General features: G+C 48.0%; 1 protein-coding gene and 1 long non-coding RNA gene across 8 annotated transcripts in view; one reads left to right on the forward strand and one right to left on the reverse strand.

Annotated features, from left to right (window-relative positions):
• The window catches only part of LOC110391418, a 33478-nt gene extending 31747 nt beyond the window's left edge, over positions 1 to 1731 (forward strand). For all 3 annotated transcript variants that reach the window (XR_002434070.1, XR_002434062.1, XR_002434072.1), the window contains 2 exons: positions 80 to 233; positions 599 to 1731. This is a non-coding gene — a long non-coding RNA (uncharacterized LOC110391418). The remainder of the gene's footprint in view (positions 1 to 79; positions 234 to 598) is intronic.
• The window catches only part of TSKU (tsukushi, small leucine rich proteoglycan), a 17132-nt gene continuing 683 nt past the window's right edge, over positions 10250 to 26698 (reverse strand). The window contains exons 1-3 of one of the 5 annotated variants that reach the window (XM_021383350.1): positions 26395 to 26447; positions 24165 to 24250; positions 10250 to 13836 (exon numbers count right to left, since the gene is read on the reverse strand). In XM_021383350.1, coding sequence (XP_021239025.1) covers positions 12771 to 13829 — 1059 coding nt within the window. In that variant the 5' untranslated portion in view covers positions 13830 to 13836; positions 24165 to 24250; positions 26395 to 26447 and the 3' untranslated portion in view covers positions 10250 to 12770. The other 4 variants (XM_021383330.1, XM_021383343.1, XM_021383336.1 and 1 more) reach the window with 4 other exon arrangements.

Raw genomic sequence — 26698 nt, forward strand, 5'->3', positions numbered from 1 at the left:
TTCCCTTCCCTTCCCTTCCCTTCCCTTCCCTTCCCTTCCCTTCCCTCCCTTTTCCTTTTTCCCTTTTCCCTCCCCATAGGTCACCTGGCAGTATCTCCTGCCCATAGGAGGCCAGATCTGCAGGAGAGAGCTAAAAGTATCCCATTCCCATTGGGAGCAGAGACCTGAGACAGCAGCAGAAGGACAGATGGAAACCCAGCATGGCCTAACCCCTGCAAACATATTCCTGCATGGTGTGTGTTTACCAGGACTACTCCATCTTCTCTCTCTTCCTGCCTGCATGGGGTATATGGGGTACAGGGCCTCTGTATCACAAACATACTGGGCTCTTCGAGAGACCTGAGCAGAAATTGGATTTTTTGGTTCAGTGACCAAAATCAAGAAGATTATTAAAAACACAGCCAGTTCTGTTTGAAGCAAATGGGGTCTTCCAAGGGGTTTTCAGAAAAGTAATGAAAAAACTCCAAATACCAAATCTGAAAGGACCCTAAAGTGACTTCACCGTGGCTTAATGCTCAGTGTTCCCTTTCTGATCATAATTAGTTTCTGTTATTCTGGTTTATTTTGTATATTTTAACTTCTTTTTCCTCCCTCTTAGATATACACCATTAAAGAAAAAAGATGAAACTAAAGAAGGGGGAAATCATCAGCCTGGATCTTTGGGTGCCGCGCTTCATGGCTGGCACTGCTGGAATGGGATTTCTGACCATTCTCTCCAGACAGCCAACACAAGAGACCAAGAGATGGCCCTACAAGCTGACTTTGTGTCCATTTTCTCATCTGATTAGTTGTAGATTGTTCTAGACAGATTATTTTGGAAGTCCCTTTCACAAGTGGGAATCCAAGACAGAGAGAGCCCTTTTGCCTTGGAGGAATGTCTCGCTATTTTCTCTGCTTCACTTTGGGTCTCCTCTTTGGAATTCATCTCACCTGACTTCCAGTGTTTCAAATATAGACATTTCCACCCAGGCACATCACCCTTAAGCCCATCTGGCAAAGTCTGGCTCTTCTCCATGTGGCTGGATAACTCCTAGCCCTTATTCTGGCTGGTTCTTGGCCATACTCTTCCTTGGAGATGGCACTTGGCATCCAGCACTTTGCCTCATTTGGCTAGATCCTGCCCTTGGCCACACGCCACTGGGGTTTGCACCCTTTTCTCCATCATTATCACTCTACTCATCTACTCTTCCAAGCTTTGCCCTGCTTTTCTTCCTCCTGTTTGTGGTGCAGATGGCTTGCATGACCTCATGGCATTGCTGGAGCACTGTCAGGGAGCCCAGGGGGTCCTTTCTTGCTTCTCTTCTGTCCTCAACAGGATTCTAAACCCCTTTGGGAAATAGGTTTCCTGTCCATCCCCCATCACTTGAGCACATTCACACCATGTCTCCTTATTGCTGTTGCAATAAACATACCAGGCAAACCCAGAAACCTCTAAGTAGTTCTGTGATTCACACGAGGTTGGAAGAAACGTGGAAGCTTATCTATCTTCTAGTAGGCAACGGGATAGGAGCCAGGAATTTCTGAGCTCTCTTCCCAGCACTGGCTGCATGCTCTTGAGTGGGGAATCTCAGTCTGTATTATACATTTCCCCTTGATTTTCCTGACACGTCACGCACCAGATGAAGATGAATCCTCACACAGGGGAGTTTGTGCTTCCTGAATCCGCAGACTGCATAGCCAAAAGGCACCACGAGGATTATCTTATCTGATATTTGGTATAAATAAAATAGATTTTCCCCAGAAATTGGACCAGAGCATCTCCTTTCATAGATAACCTAATCTTTATTTCAACATAAGGAACACTGGGGACTCTGTAGCCTCTCTGATAAGCTGTTCCAATATTTAATTACCTAAACAGCAGTGAGTTGGTGTCCACTTCAAAGGCTGAATTAATTTAGTGCTATCTTCCGCCCATCACATCTTATTTTACTTATCAGCATGATGGAAGAACCCTCCCCCCATTCCCTGCTCTGCTATCACACAGCTTTCCCTTATGTTAATATTCATAGGTAATGATCCCTCTCAGCCCTCTCTTTGATGGATAAGGCTGCGTTCCTAAATCCGTACAGCGTCAGTCTGTGCACCTATTCCACAGCCCTCTGCTATTTTCCCAGCTCTGAGTGTGAGCAGAAGAACTGCCCCAGCCCTCCAGGAGCCCTAGGGCTGCACCTGGACCCGCTCCCATCTGCTTCTCCCCTGCTGTCCATGCTGAGCCCTTTCCAGTAACAAAAGGGTTATGAGCCCTTCCCGTTAGAGCCACATTTCGAGATCTGTCAGTGGGCCAATTTCCACACTGTTTAATGCATGCTTTGTTCATCTCATATAACACAGTTTAGAAGAAAAAAAAATAAAGCAGGATGCCTTGGAGCAACTGTGATGCAATAAACCACAACAGCTGCCTTTATCGGCAGAGGCTCAGGGCCTGCAACGTAACGAATGCTGATGAAGGCTTTCTGGTTTGGCACTGTGTTTATAGATGTCTGTGCGTTTGTCCAGGTTGCAAGCACGTCGATGAAATCCCACATTAACTGCTCTCTTGTTTTGCTAAGACCTGATGGCTGTTACACATCAGGCCGCCCCTTTTTCCTCTGCCTGTGTTGCCCCAACCTGGGTCCTGTGCCAGCCCATTCCACGTCCCCGAGGCTCCCTAACACTTGTTAGATTTTATGTTAATGGCTCATCAAGTCAGTCCTCTATGGCTCCTGCTGCTGAGTGATCCAAGGATATTGATTTGAAAGATGTCATTGCCTCAGATGATTCCCTCTTGCTGAATGTGGTTGGCTTCCCGCTCCATCCACCTCGTCATGGTGCCTTCAACCAAACAAGGACTAGAGAGTTCTATCAGGGATTTCTGGGTCAGTTTAACGATCCTGCTGAGGGCAGCCAGAGATCAGCCTAGTCCTGACACTGAGCTCCTTCTGTACACAGGATGACTATATATTTTTTTTTATTTTAAAATTTACTGACCTCAGGCCTGGGGCTTGAAGAACCCAAGCCAGACCCATGCTGTGTCCCATCAGGGATCCATGAAACGAGCTAAACATCTAACCTAGTTTTATAGGAACCTACACCCTAAGCTGTTCTGCCAAAAAGGGGTGATTAATCGTTACCACTCATTGCCTCTTCCCAGATAAATCAGTACTACTGGACAAGATGCACCAGGAGGAAAGGGCTTTTGCCTGACATCAGGGCAGAGTGGGTGGTCATCTCCCATGCGTTTAGCCATGATGGATGCTCTCTTCTTCTCTGATGAAGTCCAATTTCTTTACAGGGGTGACCTTGGTGGCTATGCTACTGCTCTGGATATCCAGATGACTTACATCAGTGTCCCACGTCACTCTGCTGTCCCCACTTGGCAGTGCAGTGTGTTGGTAGTGCCTTTGCTGCAGCTGTGTAATTTACAGGCCAGATCCCAAAGACCCTCCTAAGGCTCCCTTCTGCCTGTCCTAGTCCAAAGAGATCCTGAGTGGGGCTGATGGAAGCTCTGTCTCTTGCTAGCAGTATTTCTCTGGATTACCCAGTTAAACACGATGGGGCAATTTCTATCCTTATCTCCTCCCAGCAGAGCATCCCCTTTATTTTCCATATGTGCCGCCTGCTCAGCCTGCAGTGCATAGCAGGTGACTGGCAGAAGAACAGGTCCCATAGTGAATGTCTCTTGTGAAGCTGATAAAAAATGCTATCTGCTGCATCCCAGGCTGTGCCTTCTGCTGGAATATAGTTAACACCATCAGCATTTCAAACATAGCTGAGACACACCATTACTCATAGAATTTGTGACCTCCTCACCACCTCTGTGGGGTTAAGGACAAGAGTCAGCAGTCAAGGATACAGGTGGGGAAGATTCATGTTGGAGACTGGGGATGTCTGATGGAAAAGACAAAATAAAGGCTGAAAACTGGTTCTTCAGAGAGATCTGCAAGAGCAATGGAGATGCTTTCCCATTACGAAAGGGTAAATCTGGCTGATGCCAAGCCAGACTCACAAGGAGCATGGGCCAGTTGGCCTTTGCAGCCCTTATTTCTAAGACTCAAGTCAAGACACCAGATTTAATCTAATGGAGCAGTGTGGATGCACAATCAGCTGTGGGTTAGCCCCTTGCATCCCTGCTACCCAGAGCTCCTAAGCTGAAAGCAAACAACCCCATCTAACTACAATCTTCACACGTCCCATGGGTGTGAGTTGTGGCTGTGAAGGACAGGGGATGTTCTCAGCATCTCTTCTGTATGAAGTAGAACCACCTGATGGAACCAACTGACATCAAGGTGATGCCTTTCTCTGGCATCCCAGAGCAGAGACCATTTCTTCTTCCACCTCAAGGATACTTCTTCCTAGGAGGGAAGTGGGATAGCTGTGAAGTAGGGCTAATCTGGGCTCAGGCTGCCCTCCTTTCTCTCTTGTAGTCAGGAAGATAAGGGGTTAAGAAACAGAGTTGAGGGAGGTCTACCCTGTGCTGGATTTCCAGATCCCATTGGTCTCTGGGATTTTATGCACTCTTCCACCTGCATGTAAGATTATTTCAGTCCCTGGAAAGAGCAACCAAGGGAGGAAAAAATTCTTCTCTGAAAGAGTGGTGATGCATTGGCACAGGCTGCCCAGGGAGGTGGTGGAGTCACTGTCTCTGGAGGTGTTCAAGAAGCATGGAGATGTAGCACTGAGGGATGTGGTCAGTGGGCACGCTGGGGGTGGGTTGACTGTTGGACTAGATGCTTTTAGAGGTCTTTTCCAGCCTTAATGATTCTATAATTCTAAGAACTTTCCTCCGAACTTCTCAACATCTCTGGAGTTTGAAGGAGGCAGGCTGAGCAACAAAAGCAGGTTAAAACTTGCTTATCCCTGTCTGTGCCAGATGACCAGCAGCTCAAGGAAACTTGTGTCCAAGCCACCAGGGCAGACTGGCTGGGCTGGCCCAAAGGCACCACCTTTGTCAAACAGAGGGAAATCTCCTTTTTTAAACAACCAACTGCTTTGCAAGGAGGTGTTTGAATCTCAGGGGTCTTTGGATATGTATGGAGAAGGGTTTTGTAGTCTGAGCAGAGCCCCTAACTGACAAATCTGTAGCTGTCCCCATGGCTCATCTGGGCCGGCACACAAGCCTGCTTTGTCCCTCTAAACCAGGAGGGTTGGGCGATGTAATGGGGAGGCACTCAAGCTGGTGGGACACAAGCCAGGCAGGTCCAGCTGCAGCCAAAATGTCTTGGCCAGGTGTCAGCTGAGCTCCATGCCAAAGCTAATAAGCCTGCCAGGAGCCAGGGCTTCCTTGCTTGGATGAAAAAAAAAAAAAAAAACCTAGGCTAATGGTGCTTGGCTGGCTCCAGAGCTCTGCTGGAAACTGCATAGCTCTGCTCTGCTATATGAAACTGCTGCTTCAGGCAGGACAACCTGCTTCTCTTCTGCAGCAAAAAAATTGAGACCTGTGACAATGAAATGTGGGACCTGATTTGACACAAGGGTTCTTCTCCTCTCCTGTGATCGGAGGAGGGAAAACAAAGGGATTTGCACCTCCTCTCTGTCAGATTGCTGGAGCTGTTGTCGTGATGTTTGTCAGTCTGGGATGGAATCCCTGCCGGCTGCAGTGCTTCTGCTCTGCTTTGTGATGCTGGCTCTGATTTTAGCTTCAGGAAGGAGGGAGCTGAAGCAATTCAGACAGAATTGCCCTAGTGCTGTTGCCCATGGGCTGTTGTCTATGCAAAGAAGACTTAGCTATGCTTTTCTGGAACTGATGAAATCCAGCTAACAACATTTGCAGAATGACCACTGAAAAACACTTCCCCCCTCCCCACAAAATGAGACCTCAAGCCATTGTGAACCCGATAGTGCCCTTTCCTAAGACATTTGGCATCACCAAAAGCTAACACTCCTCCTGTGGAGCAGAGACTTGCCTGCTTATGTGTGAATGTAGAAACAGATGATAAGCAGAAGCTGGCAAGGTAATTCTAATTGAGAAGATTTGTGTGTGAAAGGTGTCTCACTGGTGAGTTCAAGCCAGCTGTGAAATAGCCTCCAAAGGGAGAAGCCCAGAGGGTTTTTCAAAGGTTTGACACACCACCAGGTTTCACAGTCACTGAGGAGATAAGAGAAATATCTGCAGTGAGTACAGGTAAAACAAAAAAGACCGTAAGAATGTTGTTCCTCGGAAATATCCTGAAGGTTATGCAGCATGGCGGATTGATTTATGCTTTTAATATGAGTTCTCAGATGTTTGATCAACTCAGCAAGGTTTTATGAGAGCTAGCTGACCTGTGGTGTACGTACACTTCGTTCACTGAAAATATGAGGCTGGATGAATTAACGTAAGTGCTTTACTGGGATTTCACTGACATACTCACAACTCACAACTGCTGAAGCAAAGAGCTTCAACACCCCGTCTCTGGAGGTATTCAAGACCAGGTTGGATGGAGCCCTGGGCAATCAGGTCTAGTGCCAGATCTGTAGGCTGGTGGCTCTGCCTTGCAGCAGGGGGGTTGGAACTTGGTGATCCTTGGGGTCCCTTCCAACCCAAGTCATTCTGTGATTCTATGATTCTATGATTCAATACAGACAGTGACTGGGGCTTAGTTGAAATCTGCAGAGTAGCTGAGCTGTGGTAGAATCACAGAATCATAGAACAGCTTGGATTGCAAGGAACCATCAATATTGTCTTTTGCTTATCTCTTCGAAGATCATCACCCCAACTATATGGTAACTATGGTGAGTCCTACAAAAGGCTAAGGACCATCATTTGTGGATGGGTTTTTAACAGCTGGATGTTGTAGAAGGGCAGTAGAAGAGCCATGCAGACACAACAGAGCTCTGTTCCATCCCTGGTTCTCTTCCTTCCCATCATATCTGGTCCTGTCCCAGGCAGTGAAAAAAGGTCGTTGAGATAGATCCTCCATGAATTCGTACTCCAGTCACTTGGAGATGCTCAGTAGAGCATCTAGCAAGGAGGTAAAGGTTTGCCTATGCAAACTGACAAATCAAATGTGCACCTTCTGAAGCACTACAGGAAAACTGTGATGTCATGTGGCCAAAGCCATGTAGGATGGCCAGCATGGAAGTAGATCTCCAACCTGGTTTTTGGGGGAGAGACCCACAACCTGTGTCTCTTCCTTAGTCCTATGTGGGCTGAGACCCTGCAGTACGTGTTTCCATGCCTCTGCCAATCCCTTGGGTATCTCTGGACAATTCCTTTATCTTCAGTCCCCTCTGAAATCAAGGGAAAGCTCAATCTGACTGAAATACATCTTCACACACTGCCGCCAACCTCAGTGCTGGTACTGTGCCCTCTGCTCTAACGTGCCGAGCTCTCATCAAAAGAGGCTCTGGGAGGAAGAAGCCGTCTGTTTCCTTTAGCTTACAATAAAGTGAGGCAGTTCAAAGAGAAGGAAAAGGAGGTTAACGATCTCTTTGAAATGTAGGTTCAAATTCCCAGCACGGCACAAGTCAATTACCAGCAAGCGCCGTGACACACATCCACCGCTAACGAGGAATTGGAGGGGGGCATTGGTGCTGAGACCCAGGCAGTGCTTAAAGAACATTGCTGTGGTGGTGGGAAGGTTTCCAGGGAGGAACTTGCTTGGTTTTCCAGGCTGAATCCTCTCTATGGGATGCACAAGGACCATCCAATGGCCGGCAGAGAGGATGGGGTGATTCCCCCTGCCCAAAGCCATTGCAGCTGGCAGGGATTTTTGAAGGACAGCACTTTCTTTAAACCATTTTTACTTTAATGCCATTAGGAGGAGGTAGTGCAGGGTGGGAATGGGGCAGGAGGGGGATGATTTTATTCCGGTGCTGCAGATGCATGCACACAGGCATACACATGTTGGAGACAAAGACTGTGATTAAGGAAGGGTGCTCCCACTCCCTGCTTGTTGCAGCAGGGGATTTATCTGATGGAACAGTTTCAGCCCCAATTTTCCACCTTTTACCTAGGATCCCACTTCCACTGTCCAATCAAAAAGGGAAGGATGGGGATGTCTGGGGGGGTTCAGGAAGAATGCATTTGTGTGCCCAGTGCGTTGTGCATAGGGTGGAAGGTTTCACTGCCCCAAAGCTATCCCAGAATATAGCTCCCAGAAGGATGGTCTGCAGGCAAAGGGCATTATTTTCTGGCATGACAAGAGTGCATTGGTGCTTTCCAGCCTGACCGAGTCCGGGTGCGTGGAGCAGAAGTGCTGGAAATAAAACCTCCTGCAAAATGGAAAATATACAGCAGGGTGGCTATTTTTAAAAAGGGACAGCACCCAGTGCTGCCCTGAACCAGTCACATTATCAGTCAGCAAGGGACTTCTGTGGGCTGACAGCTGACAGCAGGAGAAGCAGCTCCTACAGAACAGTGATAAGGAATGAGAGTTTTGGGCTATCGGGAGCTGCATCTTTTTAAATGAAGACAAGAGGGTTGTCTTGTATTTGTCCCTGACCGTTGGACATGAGGGGGAATAGGGGAGTTGACCCTCAATATATTTCCCAATGTGCTGGAAAGGAGGGTGAGATGCTGATAGTCCTGCGAGCAAACACCAGCTCAGCCACTTCTTCCCCTCCCTAAACCTATCCTCACTGCTCAGCCTCCGCTGAGGTTTCCGATATTCAGCCTCTTATCAAGGCATGCATCTCGCTTGCCAGGACAAATACATCTGGCCACAGAGCTGTGCTGGTTGTGGAGACAACCAGAGCTTGCCCGGCTGGTTGTCCTGGCCTGTGCGCATTGGGTGACCTCTGATATTTGAGTTTAGTTTGTGATTCCTTGGTATCAAGCTGGCAGCAGTTTCAGGAAGCTGGCTTCTCGTATTTTGTTAGACTGGATATAAGGAAAAAGTTTTTTACCTTAAGGGTGGGGAAGCATTGGAACAGATTGCCCAGAGAGGTGGTGGATGTCCTGTCACTGGAGACACTCAAGGTCAGGCTGGATGGGCTCTGAGCACCTGATGGAGCTGTAGGTGTCCCTGTTCATTGCAGAGGAGTTGGACCAGATGGCCTTTAAAGGTCCCTTCCAACTCAAATGATTCAATTATTCTATGATTTTCCAAGTGTGAAGTCACCCTGTGCCTTTTCATCCTCCGTGGGTGCATTTGTGCTGTGTTTTTGTTGTCTGGGTCCTATGGTAGAGAGGGATCCAAAGACTTCATGAACAGCATAGGGCATCATACTGCAGATGGGGCTCACGTGCCTGTTCCAACACAGGAAAGGCTATGCAACCAGCAAAATGAGAGGAAGCTAAGATAGGGTGGAGGAGTACTGGGAGGGACAAGGGGCATTCTCAAGGAATCTGGAGAATCCCTCTATCAGATGGATTCAGACCCAACACTTCGGGGACCATGTCCCTGCCCTAGCAGACCAGGACAGCAGAACAGTCTGCACAGCTCTGTCCCGTGGCAGGAGAGATCCCATCAGGTTGGATATTAGGGAAAAATTTCTCCTCAGGAGTGTTTGGACATTGGCACAGGCTGCCCAGGGATGTGGTGGAGTCACTGTCCCTGGAGGTGTTCAAGAACCTTGGAGAAGTGGTCCCTAGGAACATGGCTTAGTGGGCAACCATGGTGGTTGGTGGACAGTTGGACAAGATGATCTTTTCCAGCTTTAATGGTTCTATGATTCTATGATCCAGAAGGAGATGCAGAAGGAAAATCGTGGTGTAGCCTGGTGGGCAGAGACCACGCTGTGATGGGCACAAAAGGAGCAGCCGTGGTATCACAGAATCATAGAATATTTTGAGTTGGAAGGGACCAACAAGGACTGTCAAGTCCAAGCATCTCTATGTGTTGGTCCTGGCTTTCCCCTACAGTTCTTAACAGATCTGGCCTTTCCTGGGGATATGTCCCCCATGGTTGCCAGTTCTGGAGGACAGCGCAGACAGTTTGTGGGTCTCCCCACTCCACCCTTTCTGCAAACCCAGCCTTTCAACACAGCTCCCCGCTAGCAGACCATTCCCTAAATCCATGAAGACCTTTCCACTATCTCTAACAAGATTTGGAGCACCCTAGAACATGAAATTTGCTCCAGACACTCTTGTGTCAATTCTGGACACTGTCAAGTGTCCGTAACTTCCTTCGAGTCACCTTGCCTGGACCTTGTGAAGCTTTTTAGCCTTTCCACTAATGAGGAGCCCAATAAGCCATGCACAGCAGTTAGGAGATGCAACACCCATAGTTGTCATAGGGCTGAGCAGGGCAAAGGGAGAAGCCATAGAGGACTGGCAACAACGCACAACATTGTACTTTGGATCCAAAAACAGCTACCACCCTCCCAGCACTAAGACAATAAATCCACATTTGTTACCTCCAAATCACTTTATTATATTGTGAGTGATCACAAAGCCTTACAATGCTGCCGAGGTTCTGTAAAAAAACAAACTAATACAGCCATGGTATTTGCCAGCCTTTGCTAAGACTTGTTCAGCTAGCAGCTAGCGTGAGATTACACCAGGAAATATTGCAGTCTTCAACTGGATTGTCACATTGGGTTTTAAATTTACCACAGTGGCGCAAAGCCGGTGAATCTAACAGTGTATGATCCCCGTAACCTTGCATCTACATACAGACTTATAAAATTAAACAACTTTTTTTTTTTTTTAAATTACGTTTTTCTGCCAGCAGAAAAGAATTCTCTTAAAAAGGCAAGATCCGCTAAAAACTGTCCCCTTTCTCCCAAACTACCCCCACCTTGCACTGCAGCTGGCTGCCCTCATTCTTCAGATCTCCATCTGCCTGCAGGCATTCCCATTGCCTTTTTAAGAAAACCACTGTGTTTCTTGTGAATGCGAAGGCTGGATGAACCTTTCAAAGGCTCAGTAGAAGGGCAAGACCCCAAGACTGACAATAAGGGTTAAAATCCTACCTTATGGTCCGCCATCAAACCATCAAGAAGGAAATGAGTGTAAGCATGTGAAAGGGATTGCAAGATCCAAAGTAAGGCGTTGAATCTGGGGTGAGCGCCCTGGCAGTGGCTGGCTTTTATAGGCTCAGCAGGTTTCTATCATTGCTGGAGACAGATGCTTTGGGCAATGTGGCTTCCATTTGTGAAGACCTTTGGGGGTGTGAGGATGAAGCTTGAGCTCCTCCCAGCTCTCCCAAGGAGGGCTGTGGGCTGGGTTTATGTCTCCATTATATTTGCACGGACTTCCTCCTTCGGGGGAGGTTCAGGTTGGATATCAGGAAAAGGTTATTTGATGAGACGGTGGTTGGGGACTGCAACAGGCTCCCCAGGGAAGTGGTCATGGCACCAAGCTTGCCATAGTTCAAGAAGCATATGGACAACATCATATGGTCTTATTTTTGGGTGGTACTTTGTGAAGCCAGGAGTTGGACTTCATGATACTTACGGGTCCCTTCCAACACAGGATTTTCTATGATTCTGTGATTCCTTCAACCTGCTTCAGAAACTTCAAGGTTTCCCTGATGCAAGGCTGGGTGTGGAGAACAAGCCATGGACCAGTCCGTGTAGGGTCACCATCCACAACATCCCCTCCCACCCCTAGGACAGAGAGTGACAGCTTCAGGATGGATATCTCCATTGGTGGAGCTCCTATGAACAGGATGAAGACTTCACGCATGGCACTATGCTGCCTTCACCCACTTTCTCCTGGCCTGGAGAAGAAGTGGGATGAAGGGAGCTCCCCTTTGCTTTGCCAGCATTTCAGAGTGGAGGAAAAATGTGTGAAGCTCCAAGGACAAAGCTTTTCATCAGACCTCAGACAGCGGCCAAAAAGCCGTGAGAGAAGGAAAAGCCACAAAACTGGAATGAAAATATACCTCAAGATCCTTCCCGTGGTAGGCAAATTGCTCCAGGGTTGCAGGCGTCAGTGCTAATTCTTCCCCTGGCACGTTCTGGAAGTTGCCTCACATGATCCCAGCTGAGCTGCAGATGTTGAGTTCAGCTGGGGAATGTCAGCCTGGAGACAGCTTGCTCCAGAGTCCTCTGTGTCTTGGCTTGTTAAGGTCATTGAGATGAAAACCATTGTCAAAGTTTTCCTCTGAGTTTACCCAGAAAGGAAGGAGGGAATTATTTTTTCTTTTAAAGCTAGGCTATGTGGTCTCTCAGTTAATTTGCTTGTTGGGAAGCTCGTTCCTGGGTGAGATGCTTCTCCTTCTTTGCAATGTGTCACAAATGCCAAAAAGGTGGGAGGTTGCCAAGGCTGGACCTAACATAATCTGACATACAAAGGATGAAGATGGGAAAATAGGGAGAAAAGAGTGGAAAACTCTCTACTTACTCAGTGTTCATTGCACATCAATGCAAATATCATGTAAAAACCAGCACATAAGGAGCACACTGCATTCAGGTTTGTCTGGAAATGTTTCTTCAGACTGAAAGTGCATGACGGGGAACAGGGTGCTGCTAATGAAGGCAGCATCCAGAAGGCACTTCTTGGGGAATAATAATTAAAAACAGGGATGAAGAATGGGTTTGGAAGCCAACAGCTACGGAGTTGGCAGGTTTTGGGGTGCGCTTTGGAGAGACATAACTTTGCACCTGCAGACTGGTCTGGGGCACGGAGTTTTGCACCACAGCAACTCTTCTGCCCCAAGACCCAGCTTGGTCCCCAGCGTCCATCAGCACTGTTCTTGAGCTATGCAGCCCCTAAACACACCGGGTAGAATCTGAGGCCTGCGAGTGAGGATTTGCAAGTGTATAAAACCCACAAACAATCAAGTATTGGCATATACAAATATATAAATTATTGACAGTTTTACAAAAGGCACACTGCAAGCCAGCTCAGTCCGACACCTGTGCAAACCCCACGGCCCCCCACCCTCCCACTCCAACTTCCCCATCCCTTTCTCTCTCTTTCATCACAAAACATAAGGCGCTGCTGCTACGGCCCCGTGGCTGTCGTGGCAGCTGAGGACCTCTTTTTTGGTCAGCCCAATTTGTCGGTGGTACTGTCCTTCTTTGATGGTCTTAAAACACTGAATGTTCTTCCTCAAGGTGATGCTTTTGAGGGAAGGTAGGTATTTCAGCACAGTCTTTGGCAAGGAGGACACGCCGGTCCCAGAGAGGTTGAGCTCTTGTATAGAGTTCAGGCCAAAGATAACTTCAGCAGTCAGTGACCTCAGGTCGGGATTGTTGGATAAGTCCAGAACTTGGAGGGCTGGTAATTCCTTGAAACTGTAAGGGGATAACTCTCTAAAGTCACGCAGGCCGCTGAGGGATAAATGAATCAAACCTTTCAGCCCCTTGAAGTCCCCTTTCTCAATCTTGGCTAGAGGGTTCCCATCAAGATTTAAGTATCGAAGAGGAATGCCTTGGAGGTTTGGCACAGACGTTAGCCTGTTTCCAGAAAGATTCAAGTTCTGGATGTTGGGGACACTCTTCTCATGGTGCCTTGTAATTTTGCTGAGCACATTATTGGATAGATCCACATTCAGGGGCTTTCCTTGACCCTTTGAAGCAAAAACATCCAGCGCTATATCCAAAAGCTTGTTATTGCTCAAATCTATGTCGCCCAAAGGAGAACTGGAGAAACAGTCCTCCGGGAGGACTTCCAGAGAGTTATGACTCAGATCCAGAGACTCCAGATAGCGAAGCCTGGAGAAGGTGGTGGAGGAAATCTTGGCGATTTTATTGTAGCTCAGGTCAAGGCTCACCAGAGTGGTGTATCCAGGGCCAGTGAGCATTGATTCATTGATTGTTTCCAGTTTGTTTGAGGACAGATCCAAGTAGGAGGTATCCAGAGGGATTGGGACGGGAACAATGTGTGAACCTATTCCGCTGCAGTCCACCTTGGTCAGGCTGAAGCTGTCAAAGAGACCAAAGCTTTCCACTTCACAGTGGCAGCCAGGGAAGCAGGTTTTGGTGGTACTGAAACACGGAAGGAGAAGCAGCAAGGTGAACCAGGCTAAGAACTGCATCGTTGACCTGGAAAACAAGATGACAAAAATTAGATTTAATTGCTTTGCTTTACTGAAGGTGTGCAACAGTTCGAGCTATGCATTCTTCTCTATCTTTCCAAAGGGATAGATTAAGTATTCTGTTAAAGTATTAATTAACTATAAGTAAATAGCAAGGATGCCCTAAACACCGTATTTCTCATGCTATGATCCCCAGTAGGAACTTAATGGAGAAAAAAAAAATTTCTCAGTCAACAGACTTTGCAGACAAAACCAAGTTAGCATACAACTGGGAATTTGCTGCAAGAACCATAGGCTGCCTCAACACAGAACCTACCCAAGATGCACCCTTTCAAGTGGAACTGCATGAGGCAAAATGACAGCTCATAGACTGAGTCTTTCGTTGGCCTGCCAAACTTCAGCACACAGATCTCATTGTGTCCCACTCAGAAGTCAGGGGATCCATGTGAGATTTAGGAGCACCAGGTTCAAAAGAAACCAGAGGGAGAGAAAAGAGGTGGCAGAAGGCATTTAGGTTGTGCATTCGGTGGGAACCATAGGTGTCCAAAAACCTTTAGGTGTCCAAAAATCTTATCAAAACAGGGAAAACCAAAGCTCTGCTCAAATTTCCTGTAGACAACAGAGATAATGGTGCCATCAGAGTATCTTCCAAGATGTCCAAGAGTCCAACTTCCAGGAGCTGGACTTGATGACCAGGAGTTGGACTGGATGATCCTTATGGGTCCCTTCCAACTTGGGATATTCTATGATCCTATGAACAGCTAGAGGGCTGCCTATCGCCAGCGGGCAGCATGCCTCCCTCACTTTAACTTCAGACACAAATTTAGACTTGCTTCAGCAGATAGACTCCTTGCTTTATGTCATTTGTCTCAAGCCAACATCTCCTGGGTGGTGGCAGGCAGACACTTGGCTCCTTGCCTACCATGGGAACCAAGGACAGCTCAATCTAGCCCAGATTGCGTTGTGGTGGGCCCAGCCTCTCTCAAAGGCATAAAGTGGGAAGAGCCAATTTATTTCACATGGAGACTCTGGAGAGTCTTTGCTAATTAAGCATTCTTTCTGATTAATGATGCTAGTAAGCAAAGAGATCTCTCCACTCCCCTGATTTTCTCCACTCCTCATATTTTGAACCTCCACCATCCGAGACATTTATCTCTCTCCAACTTTGCAGCCAGGGGAGGAAGAGAGCGGATCTGCACCTCCCACCTCTGCTGGCCCTTTTCTAATCACATCCTGGCAGCAACTCTGCACAACCATGGGCAACTGCAGCTGCGTGACTTCCAAAGCCAGCCAAAAAAGCTTTCGCTCTGCATCTCTGGAGAGGGTAAATAGGAGCATGCAAGCAATCCTGCAGGTCAACAGAGAGGGATGGCCTCCTTTGTTCCAGCTGAAGTCTTGGGTGATGGCTGCGTGTGCCTTACAAATAAGGTCTCTGGGAGGCTGGCAACAAAGAAAACTCCTACCCAAGCAGGCCAAGTAAAAACCCCTTTCTAAACTCATGTTCCCATCCCCATCTCAGCCTCCTGTCCCTATTCTCACCTTTCCCACCACTGTTTAAAAGCACTTTACTAAAATCCCTGTAGTACCATCTTTCTCACACACCCTTTGATCTGTCTGAGGCACCTTCCCAGAGCCATTTCCTAAAGCTGACATCTCCTTTCAGCCCTCCTCAGCAGCAGTTTCTCTCCCCTTTCAGCATGGTCTTCCTGGCACCGTGCTCCTTCCCAGGAGACACACGCAGAATGACTTGCAACGTGCAAAAAGAACTGTAAAGGGGAAAATGCCTGGCCAAAATACTGTCCTGATGACTGATATGACTTGTCTGGGAGTAACTCCCACATCTCCTGTGACCAGAGAGCAGGGTTTGGGACTCTGGCCAAAAAGCTTGCAACCAAAGCGTTGCTAAAGGCCAACACACAATCCTCTGGGGTACATTATTCTGCAGAAACAACAGAAAACCAGTAAGACGAGCTCGTCTTAAGTGTTTCTTGAGAAAAAACATGTGTGAGCAGAGGGGATGCAGCAGATAGAGCTCCTTTCTGCAGACACGTTTCCATATATCTCTTTCTTAATGACATTGAGGTCGACCCTCACTCTGGTTCTGTGCAGGCAGACCATAGATTGCTCCATTTTGCAGTCATTCTGAAAGTAGAAATGCAGATTTCTTTTTTAATTTTGATTTTTTTTTTTTTGGTGAAGCTATGTTTGAAGTGTTACATTACCAGAGGAAGAGAGAGCAGCAAGGAGCTCTTTGGAAACTAAAAAACCTCAGTGTTAAATGTTTCATCTACAGGGAAGCACCTGCCTTAGTGTCATCCCACTATGAGTGGTGAGGGGCTTGGAGACATCTCTTTTTTTTATCTCTACCAGTTAACCAGTTTTAACTATCAGTTAAAAACTCACTTATGGAGCGACATGAAACATTCATAGACTAACAACCCACTTGCCAATAGCTCTGATAAAAGATAGGAGAAACAAAGTCGCTGGTCACCTTCTAGTCCAAGAAAAAGTGTCCTGTATATTGCCAGATAATCAGAAAGAGCTTAGTCAGGTATGGGCATGCTTCATTGCTGCATGGAGCAATCGATCCAGCTCTTTGAAATGGGGAAGGAAACATACCACAGGCATTTACAGTTCATCTGCGTACAGAGTGTATTTGAAACCACATCCAATTGCCTTCGGATGGCTGCCTTCAAGCTTCTCTGTTGATAAAGGCAGGAGGCCAAGGTATCCCCTTGTGAAAGGGAGATGAGTTATCCTCCTGCAGCACTGGGGACATTCACCTGGAGGCAATGCCAGAAGCCTTGGGCCCATCACCTGGAACATTCACCAAGAATGTGGGGGAAAGCCACCAGGAGAAAGTGACCAACCCTCGGGCTGACTTTTCCCTGTTCTCCTCAGTGATGTCTTCATTTCTATGGCTGTCATGCTGCAAGTGTATTTTTGCATCCTGACAGCTCCCAGGAGCACCTTGGGATGAAGCATCACTCCCCAGGGCTCTTTATATCTACCTTGTCCTTTCTGCATGGCAAATATCCTGAGCCAACCCCACTCCCCAAGGAGATCCAGCAGTGGGTAATGGAGCCACGGTCAGAGCAAGCTCCCTGCAGGGTGTCAGCCCTCTGCCCCAAATCCCAGTTCCCCACATCTGTGGATCTGCTCATCTCCTGCACCACCATCCCTTAGCAAGAACCAGGAGGAAACCTCACTCTGAGATTTCTCTGCCAAAAGACCTTAAAAGTCTCTCTGATTTTAAAACCAGATCACAAAGAAAGCCCAAGCCATGGGTGTGGGATAGAGGAAAGCCCTGTTGCGGTGTTGTTTCAAATTTACACTTCTCACTGTGCTTGATTTCCTCCTGTGTTTTCTTAAAGACTTTTCTCACTTGTCCAGTGATCCACAGCTGAGACTTTGTCACCTCATAGAATCACAAAGTCATTTAGATTGGGAAAGATCCTTAAGATCACCTAGTCCAACCATTAACCCATCACCACCAAGACCACCACTAAACCACGTTCCCTAAGCACCACATCCACATGTTTCTTAAATACCTCCGAGGATGGAGACTTCACTGCCTCCCTGGGCAGCCCACTCCAATGCTTGACTTGGCTTCCCATGAATAAATTCTTCCTAATCTCCAGTCCAAACTCACCCAAAAAACCTCCTTTTCACCCAGGTGGGAACTGCTGTCACATCCCACCTTAGACAGAAGCCTATTGATCAAGGTTTCATCCCCTTGTTGGGAATGAGATGAAGGGAGTGAAATCCACCAAGGACTAGACCCATACTTGGAGACACTCCATCTCTCCCCTGACCAAGGTGGAGAGGAATGATCCTTGGGGTGCTGCTTCCCACCCCACCCTTGGCTGCATCCTCCAAACCTGAGTCCCATGCAGCAACGAGGATTACAGGAATGTGGAGAACAGGACTTCTCAACAGTAGCTAACAAACAAATTATGCATGGCATGAATTCCTATGTGTCTAAAGCATGGTGGATAGACTGGATAGAGTTTCCAGATTGGTTGTCAATTTTCTGCGTAAACTTTAGGGAAGCGGTGGAGTCATTTTCCGTGGAGGTGTTCAAGAACTGTGGAGATGTGGCACTGAGGGGCAGGGTTTAGTGGGAATGGTGGAGATGGTTGGTGGTTGGACTAGATGATCTTAGAGGTCTTTTCCAACCTTAATGATTCTGTGGAAGGCGAGGGAAAGGAAGAGAAGGGAAGGCAAAGCAAGGCAAGGCAAGACAAGGCAAGGCAAGGCAAGGCATAAAGTTTGCTCTTTCTCTCTAAGTACTTGGGAGGCTCTGAGATGCAACGGAGATGGACTTAAAAAAAAAAATTCCTTATCCATTATGTAAAAGGCGTGTGATTGTCAGGTAGGGCTCTGCACCGGCAACAGCTGCGGATCTCCAGTGTGGACTCTGGCACACTGAGCCCAAATGATGCCAGCGCTGCAACCACAGTTGGATCCCAAATATCACTGTGAGCAGACAAAACTGGTTCAAATCAGACTACAAGAGACCATTGATCCCTTGACTAATGAACTCACACCCCTTCTGTGATAAAGAATTTGCTGCTGAGAAGTTTTAATTTTTTTACGAATCCATTGGAAGTAAAAGTCATTCTGGCTTTTGCTCTTTGCTAAAGAAGGGATCCCCATGTGAATGCATCAAAGAGATATATTTAGTCCCCTCTATAAAGCTTATTAAACCAACCAGTGCTTCCTTACGAAGGAGCTGATGGTTGGACTAGATGATTTTGGTTGTCTTTTCCAACATTAGTGCTTCTATAATTCTATGATTGTCGGTGTAGATAGGAGCAAGGTTTCTTGATCTGGCTATATCTTATTCTGTTAGCTGTTTTAGGGTCTTGGTTTTGTACTCAGTGTTTGGGTGTAGGGAGAGGAGACCTAATGAGAACCAAAGTACCTGTTGGTTAGGTTTGATCCTGAATTCCAAAGGATAGCTCTGGGGAAGTTTATTGGAGTTTCCATAGGTGCTGGTGACAGCAGGATGAGGGTTTGTTTCTTGGCATTTCCTAATTCAATTTGATTTAATGACTCCCTCCATCAGGAGCTGCCCCTCACGTCACCTTTGGATGATAAGTTATCAGAGGTGGTTTATTAATGTGTAGTGCAAAGCTGCTTAAATAGCAGAGCCATCCCAAAAATAAGGAAAGAAGAAAGGGGTGTGCAGCCCCATCTTCTCCCTATCCTTCACCCTATTTTTCCAATCCCAGCACTGCGCTGGGGACACTGAGCTGTTGCGATGGCATCATTGGCCCTTATTGGCTCCATGATGTGAAGAGGGGCTGAAGTCATGTGAAGTGATAAATATTTTTTCCTCCCCCTACCTGCTCAGTTCATAAAGTCAATTAAACACAAGGCAGGAGAGGGGAATATACGTTAGCCATGAACTCCTTCTTACTTTAATGATTTCTAATAATGGCAGTGAAACCAGCTCCTTTGCATTCAGTCAGGAACTCCATTACCAAAGGGGAGTCGTTTCTAAGTAATTACCTGAGTGGTACTGGGAATCCTCATTAGCAGGTTATGTGGGAATTACATGCAATAGGCACCAAACTGGGGGTGGAAATGACCACGTTGTCAAGGCCATCATTGCAAGACTTGAATCTCACCAAAAAGCTGGGAATTTGGGATGTGGAATAGCTAGAAAAACAAGACACTGCTCCTTCTTTTCCCCAGAGCTCCATAATTTCCATTTGCTTTTGTCAGCTCCAGACATGGAGAAACTGCCGAGCCAAAAAGCAATGATTAACCAGCACCTGGGACTGCTCCCTGTCCTTCGTGGTGATTTTTATAGACGTTACAGGGGATGAGACAGATAAGATTAGCAAGAGCAAAGCCAGACAAGCCATTAAGCATCAGAAGTGTTTCACAACCCCAAACAAAACCAAGAAGCCCTTCACCCCACCAGGCTGCAAAGAAGACACGCGGGAACGGTCAATAGGGAGCCAAGCACCTCCAATTCCTACAGCAGCATCACACTGTGGCTTTGTTGCCTTTGGGTTAAATGACATCCCTTGCTCTGCTCAAGCAGTCCCTGCAGTATTTCTTTTTTAAGTTAAAAAAAAATAATAATCCTTTCTTTACAAAAGAAATTGAAAGCCCTTTTAAAATAATCTTTGCTCCAACTGTTCGTGCCACAAATCCCATCTGCTCTGCAAGAAGCCAAGGGTGATTTATCATCTGAGTGCTTAAACAACTAACAGTTTATTCCACTTATGCAATCCCCCCAGCACTGTCCCAGGAGGAAATCAAGGTGTGTAGGGGGTATTTTTGGCTCCAACAAAAGGAAACCTGTGTGGGCAGGTTTGCCAGCCCATAGGGCGAGTTCCAGCTGAGTTACATCCACTGCCAAAATACGGCTGGTTCCTGCTCTCAGGTTATAGCTGTTTCTTGTGGTGGGGGGAAACGGTCTCCCATGGCTTTTGGAATTGATTTTCCCCACCAGCGTCACGCAGAGCTCTGCTTGTGCCTGGAGGAGACAGTTCTAATGCATCATCTCACCATCCCCTCCTGACTGCACCATAGAATCATCATAGAGCCATTAAGGCTGGAAAAGACCTCTAACATCATCTAGTCCAACCACCAGGCCATCATGTCAGCCCATCACCAAAACCAGGTCCACGTTGCTTTTGGAGGATTTTCAATGCGGGACATGGAAACTGAGAGCAGCTCCATCAGAATCGGTTCCCAACATGATCAGAGCGGATGGATGACCAAGAGGGATGCAGGAGGTCAGGGTCTCCTCCAGCTCCAGCATCACCCTGTGGGTGATCACACGAAAATGAGAGGAGCTGTTTTGGCAAACCAAGAAGATAGAGCAGCCATTTGGCATGGCATCTCCCAGCAATGGGAGCTGGGCAGGTTTGCACCAAGGTTTACAGCAGCCCTGTTGCATTCTGCTATAGAGGGGCCAAGTGGAGCCCTGCCCATCGTCCCTGATGCCCCAGGGCTTTGCCCAAAACACAGCAGTAACCCAGCAGGATTAAACCCTTCAGGGCTGCATTCACCTTGCAAAACACCAAGTTCAAAGTGACAGATTGCTGCTTTGTCCACAACATGGGGCTGAGGGTGCTTTCCCCTCCTCTCTGGCTAGTCCTGATGTCAGGACGTCAGACTAAATAAACCAAGCTGATGTGAATTTTTAAAGCGTGAAACACCTTTTAAATGTATTTTACGCTTTAACGCAAAGTCTAATTTTTTGGCTAGTCAATTATTGAAAGCTAAAAGCATCCCAGCAAGTTTCCCTAGCCTCAGAACTTATGATGCTGTCCCACATCTGAGCCCCAGCTTCACTCAGTGAACCTCTGACAGGGATGAGCTGGGTGGATGGAAAGGCGATGGACATGGATGAGTTCATCTGGAGGGGTTGAGCTGGGTGGATGGAAAGAGAGAGGAGGGATAGTGCTAGAAGGTGACATCACTCAGGGTCACCTTGCACCCTGTACCTATGAAGGTTTCCCTTTTCTTTCCCTTTGAAGATACAAGTCGGCTATCCAAATGCAAGCTTTCCTCTAACAGCACACCTTTGAGTCCAGCCAAAATGATATGAAAATCCCAGGGAAAAGAAATCTGTCCCAGTAGGATGCAGGGGCAGAGCCTCCAGTCCCAGTGGAAGGATTTTATGAGGATCCCATGCTTTAGCTCTGTGAAAAGCAGCAAATCCCAGTGTCCCTTCTCCTCACAGCCCTCCCTTTTGGGGCATTGATAAGGGAGGGCAAACCAGGGAGGCAGCGTTACGCTGGGTGTCCTATGATGCTGCCCCAGCTCAGGGCTTCTCTGTGGGCTTTTTATTTATTTTTGTGTCTTTTTTCCCCTCACAATAATCTCCAGGCTTCTTTGCTGCCTGTGGCTGTCAGTGTGCAGCTGCAGACCCTCCACCAAGGAGATAATAAATACAATCCTGGCCGTCATTTTTGCAAACAGCACAGCTGGAGGCTCCAGGCTCCTTCCCCTACCAGCATTCCCCAGTGCCAGTAATTCTTGCAACGTGACCACTGTGAACAATGGGATGCTCAGCGTGGGGGCTGCCCAGCAGAGCATCACCACGGGCTTCAGGGGCTGCTTCCACCCCAGTGAAGCAGTGAGATATCCGCTATGCCCTACAAGACTTGGGAAGGGACTTGGGGAGGGAAAGGGGGTTCTGGGTAAAGCTAACAAAGGCTATACCAGTAGGGTGCCGTCCCCACTTCAGTTCCTACCCTAGATGCTACTTGACTTCCCTAGTGATCATAGAATCATAGAACAATTTGGGTTGGAAGGGTTTGGGTTGACCTCAAAGCCCACCTAGTCCCAACTCCTACCACGGGCAGGGACACCTCCCATAGACCAGGTGCCCAAAGCCCCATCCAACTTGGACTTGAATGCCTCCAGGGATGGGCACCCACAGCTTCTCTGGGCAGCCTGGGCCAGGGCCTCATCCTCTGAGCAAGAAATTTCCTCCTATCAAATCTAAATCTCTCCTCTTTTGGTTTTTCTTGGATGGTGTTTCGGAGAGAAAGGTGACAGTAGTTGGTCCCAAGACTGAGAGGTGAACAAGGAGGTACCACCACAAGCCTCAAATCCACCACTTTAACCCCAAGACAAGATTCCTCTGCTCTCAGCCCATGGGGAAGCTCCTGTCCAACACCAGTGTGCTGAAACTTTTGTCATGCCACAGACACCACTTGTAACCCAGGATGCACAAAACCATCTACCATTTACCATTTAACTCCGCATTAATCCAAGTCCTAGCCTAATTTGACCCAATTTTGCTGAACAGCTGAGTAAGACCCAGAATTTTCAAATTGCAGCAGCACCGTACTTCTGTCCCTGTATGGTCGGCCACTGTTTAGTGGGCATGGGTGATGGGTTGATGGTTGGAGTAGATGATCTTAGTTGTCTTTTACCACCTTAATCATTCTGTCATTCTATGGCCAGCATGGCGCTGGCTCCTTGCTCCATTTTTCCCTCCAAAGCAGGAGGGGGCTGCCTGCAAAAAATGCGCTGTGCTGCAAACACCAGAGATAGAGACATCCCAGTGGGATATTCGGGGACAGTTCAGAACAGCAATGCTCCCCCAGAGCGTGAGCCATGTTCAGGGCTCCTCCACAATCCTGCAGTCCCATGAGCCATAGATCTAGCTGCACCTTCCTATTCAGAAGTGATTTGGGGCTGGGAATGCATCCTGCCCCACTAGGAGAGTTTCAGACATGATGGGTGTAAGGAATCGCATTGCAGGCCCATCTACTCCAGCAGGGCTTTGCCTCTAAGTCTGAACTTTTCCTGGTGATCTCGTATTCAAAGTCAAACAAAAAGTCTTATTTCTTTTCCCCCTCAGCACACCTTTGAAAAAACCCTCAAGAATCTCCAGTAGTCCTGATGGAGAGGAATCAGAGCCCTTAATCTCCAAGCCACATGCTGTCTCCTGGCCACAAGAGGACCCACGCTTTGGTCCCAGTAGTGGGAACCACATTTTCTCCAGCTGCACTTTTCCTCCCCCCTCTAAGATGGGTCTGTTCCCCTCTCCCTTGCACTACAACCAGGAGTGGATCAGGGGAAGGCGAGGAGTCAGCATCACAGACAGCGAAAAAGAATCACAAGGAGGGGGGGGAGGGGGAAGGAGGAGAAGCCCCAGAGATGCCAGCACTCAGCTGTTACACACAGCACATGGCCCTCTGCTAGGCTGCAGGCAAGATAAAGTGCTTTTTTCCAGTTTGCCACTGCTCCGTTTGGAGCCTGGTTAATGCAACTCAGGAATGTCCCGTGCTGCGGCGGCCAGGTTGGGATAATCCCCTGCAGTCTTTGAGATTCTCAGGGAATGCATTTCCTTCCCCCCTCCCCGCTGCGTGTCTCGAATCCTCCGAGAAGCAACGGCAGCAGCTTCCAGGAAATTAAAAAAAAAAAAAAAAAAAAAAAAAGTAAAAAATAAATTGCAATAGGAACAAAAATCCCAAGGCTTCCTCAGCCAAGAATGAATGGCGCGGAGCCTGCCATACATTCGTCTCGCTGGGCCCAGGTGCCAAGTTTTCATGCAAGAAAGGGCTTGCTCGAGCCAGCCTTTATCTCCTCCCGGCCCCCAACATCTCACTGCTCGGAAGTTTCTTTTGAAGCCGTTCCAGGCTGTGAGTGCTGTGGCTGCTGCCTGCTCCAGCCCCACTGTATTGGTGCTACGGGGTCAGGAGGGCTGTGGACAAGGATGCCCCTTGTCTTATATCCCCCCCTTCAGCCTCTGCTTGGGGAAAGGGGGAGGAGGGAGAAGAGAGTGAAAGAGGAGAAAAAGCAGTTAGGGATGGAGGGAAAAGTCTGAACCTCGGGAAGGCAGCGCCTCACCTCCTTCTCTTGGCTCCGTCTCGCACCGGGGTGGGGGGCACACACTGCTGTCACTGCAGTGCTGGGTGAGCGCTGGATTCTTCTTCCTATATCCCCCCCCAAAAAAAGAAAAAAACATAATAAAATCAATAGATTTTATACGTTTTCTTTGTTTTACAGCTTTTTGCTCCCATCCTCTCAATGCTGTTGTATTTCCTTGCGCTCAATCTGAAAAAATAAGGATGCAGCACACCCCTCGCCCGGACCTTGCAGTCTTCCCTGCTCCACTTTGTTATCAGAAATCACGCTCCCCTGGGATGTCACATCCTTCCTCCCTCCAGGCACTTTGCAATTGCTCCCTTCGTGCAAGCTGCTCCCATTCATTCACCGCCGCGTGTCTCCAGCAGCACCCACCCTGCGCGCCCGCTGCCTCTGCACCGGGGATGGGGAGAGCCGAGCACCGCTCAGTGCTGTTTATAACCCATGTGTGAGCAAGCACCTCCTGTTCCACAGCCTCCCAGGGCTGGCACTGCCTCCCAGGGGTTATAAAGGGACCAAGAGCTGCCATGCCCTGCCCCAACGCAGAGTGACGTTGGCCGCCTACTCGCTTTGCTTTGGCACCGCGGGGCTGCCCGGAGCAGCCGGCCAAGTTTAACGCTGTCAATCCTCCCAGGGATGTACCCTTAGAGCATTGCCACAGCGTCACCCTAAGCTTCCCTTTCCTCACTGCCCGTGCTCGCATAGCACTGCAATCAAACCCCGCGTGCCTCCGGACGAGCGCGGCAGGGGCGATCAATGCGATATTTCAGCGCGATGCCGGCAATGGGCACCGGCTGCTTTCTGCGGAGCAATGGCACAGTGTCCACGAGAGACAAGTTTCCTACTGTAACTTCAGTGAATGCGCTCATTCAGGCTGACGGCAGCTGATTTATCATGGCAGGCACCCGGGGAAATCCTCCGTCTCGAAGCTGCCGCGACCAACACCAGCAGCTCAGCTCATAGAATCATAAAAGCATTCAGGTTGGAAAAGACCTCTAAGATTATCTCGTTCAACCAAACATAGAACCCTTAAGGTTGGAGAAGCCCTCTAAGATCACCTTGTCCAACCAATCGTAGAATCATTAAGGATGGAGAAGATGCCTAAGATAACTCCATCCAACTAATCAAAGAATCATGGAATCATTAAGGATCGAGAAGACCTCTAAGACAATGCGATCCAACTAAACAAATAATCATTAAGTTTGGAGAAGTCCCCTAAGATAACCCCATCCAACTAAACATAGAATCATTCAGGATGGAGAAGACCCCTACCATAACTCTATCCAACTAATCATAGAATCATAAAGGTTGGAGAAGAACTAAGATCATCTCATCCAACCAACCATGGTTCCACCTCATCCAACCACGCACCTCCCCAGGCTTCAAATACCTTCACTGCCAACAAATTGCATCAGGGCTCTGCTGACCGCGATGGGGAACGCCGGTTAACAGAGGCAACACCACTTCCCCATGACCTGAACCCTGCTCTCCATCCCGGGGCTTCCCACCCACCCCAGGCAGAGGAGCAGAGCTGACGGGGCTCTTTGTTTCAGGAGGGCTGACATGTGTTGTGGTCAGCTGCACTAATAAATCTGCCGGCCTCTGTGTCTCTTAATGACTGCAGCATTAATAAGAAGTTTCCATGGTGCTGCTGAAAAGTTTACAGGGTGTGTGCGTTATCAAGGGAGCCCCGTGCTTTCTGACCTCCTGCTTCAAAAGTCATAACCAGCAGCTGCTTTTTCTTTTTCCTTTCTTTCCTTTTTTCTCCTTTCTTTCTCTTTCTTTCCTTTTGTTTACCCATTGTTTCCTTCTTTCTTTTTTCCTTTCTTTTTCTTTCATTTTTTTCCCTTTCTGTCTTTGATTCATTTCTTTCTCTTTCTTTTTTTTTCCTTTTTTCCCTTTTCTTCCTTTTTTTCCTTTTTCTTCCTTTTTTCCCCCTATTTTTCCTTCTTCTTCTTTTTTCTATTTTTCTTTCTTTCTTCCCTTTTTTTCCAAGACAACCACACCACCACACAACCCCAACGCTGCTTCCTCTCCCTGCCCCCTCCCCAAACACACCTTCCCCTCCAGCTTAATCCACTTAGAGCCATGGGAAATTCCCAGGCGGGAGCTTTGCAGTGCCCTTATCTCTCCAGCACCCTCTGCACGCTCCTCACCCATCCTCTGAGCTTTGCCTTCCCTTTCCCCCCCCCTTTTTTTTTTCTCCCCTTACCTTTGTGCGACTCCTGCGAGCCTCTATAGCGCAAGAACCCAGCAATATATATATATATATACGGAACAAAAAAAAAAGAAAATCCCTTCTCTCGGTGCTGGGAGGGGATAGAAGGGGGGAAGAGGAGGGGAGACAGGGAGCCCTGTGTGAAACCGAAGCGCTGAAGCCGGGCACGGGAGGCGGTGCGCAGCCTCCAGCTGCTGCTCGGATTACTTTGCAGCCGTGGCAATTCCGAGCGCTCCGCAGCCACCATTGCACGGAGGGAGGAGAAGGGAGGAAGCGAGCGGGGCTTGGGGGGGCGGGG

This window comes from Numida meleagris, chromosome 1, assembly GCF_002078875.1.
Source record: "Numida meleagris isolate 19003 breed g44 Domestic line chromosome 1, NumMel1.0, whole genome shotgun sequence".
NCBI lineage: Eukaryota > Metazoa > Chordata > Aves > Galliformes > Numididae > Numida > Numida meleagris.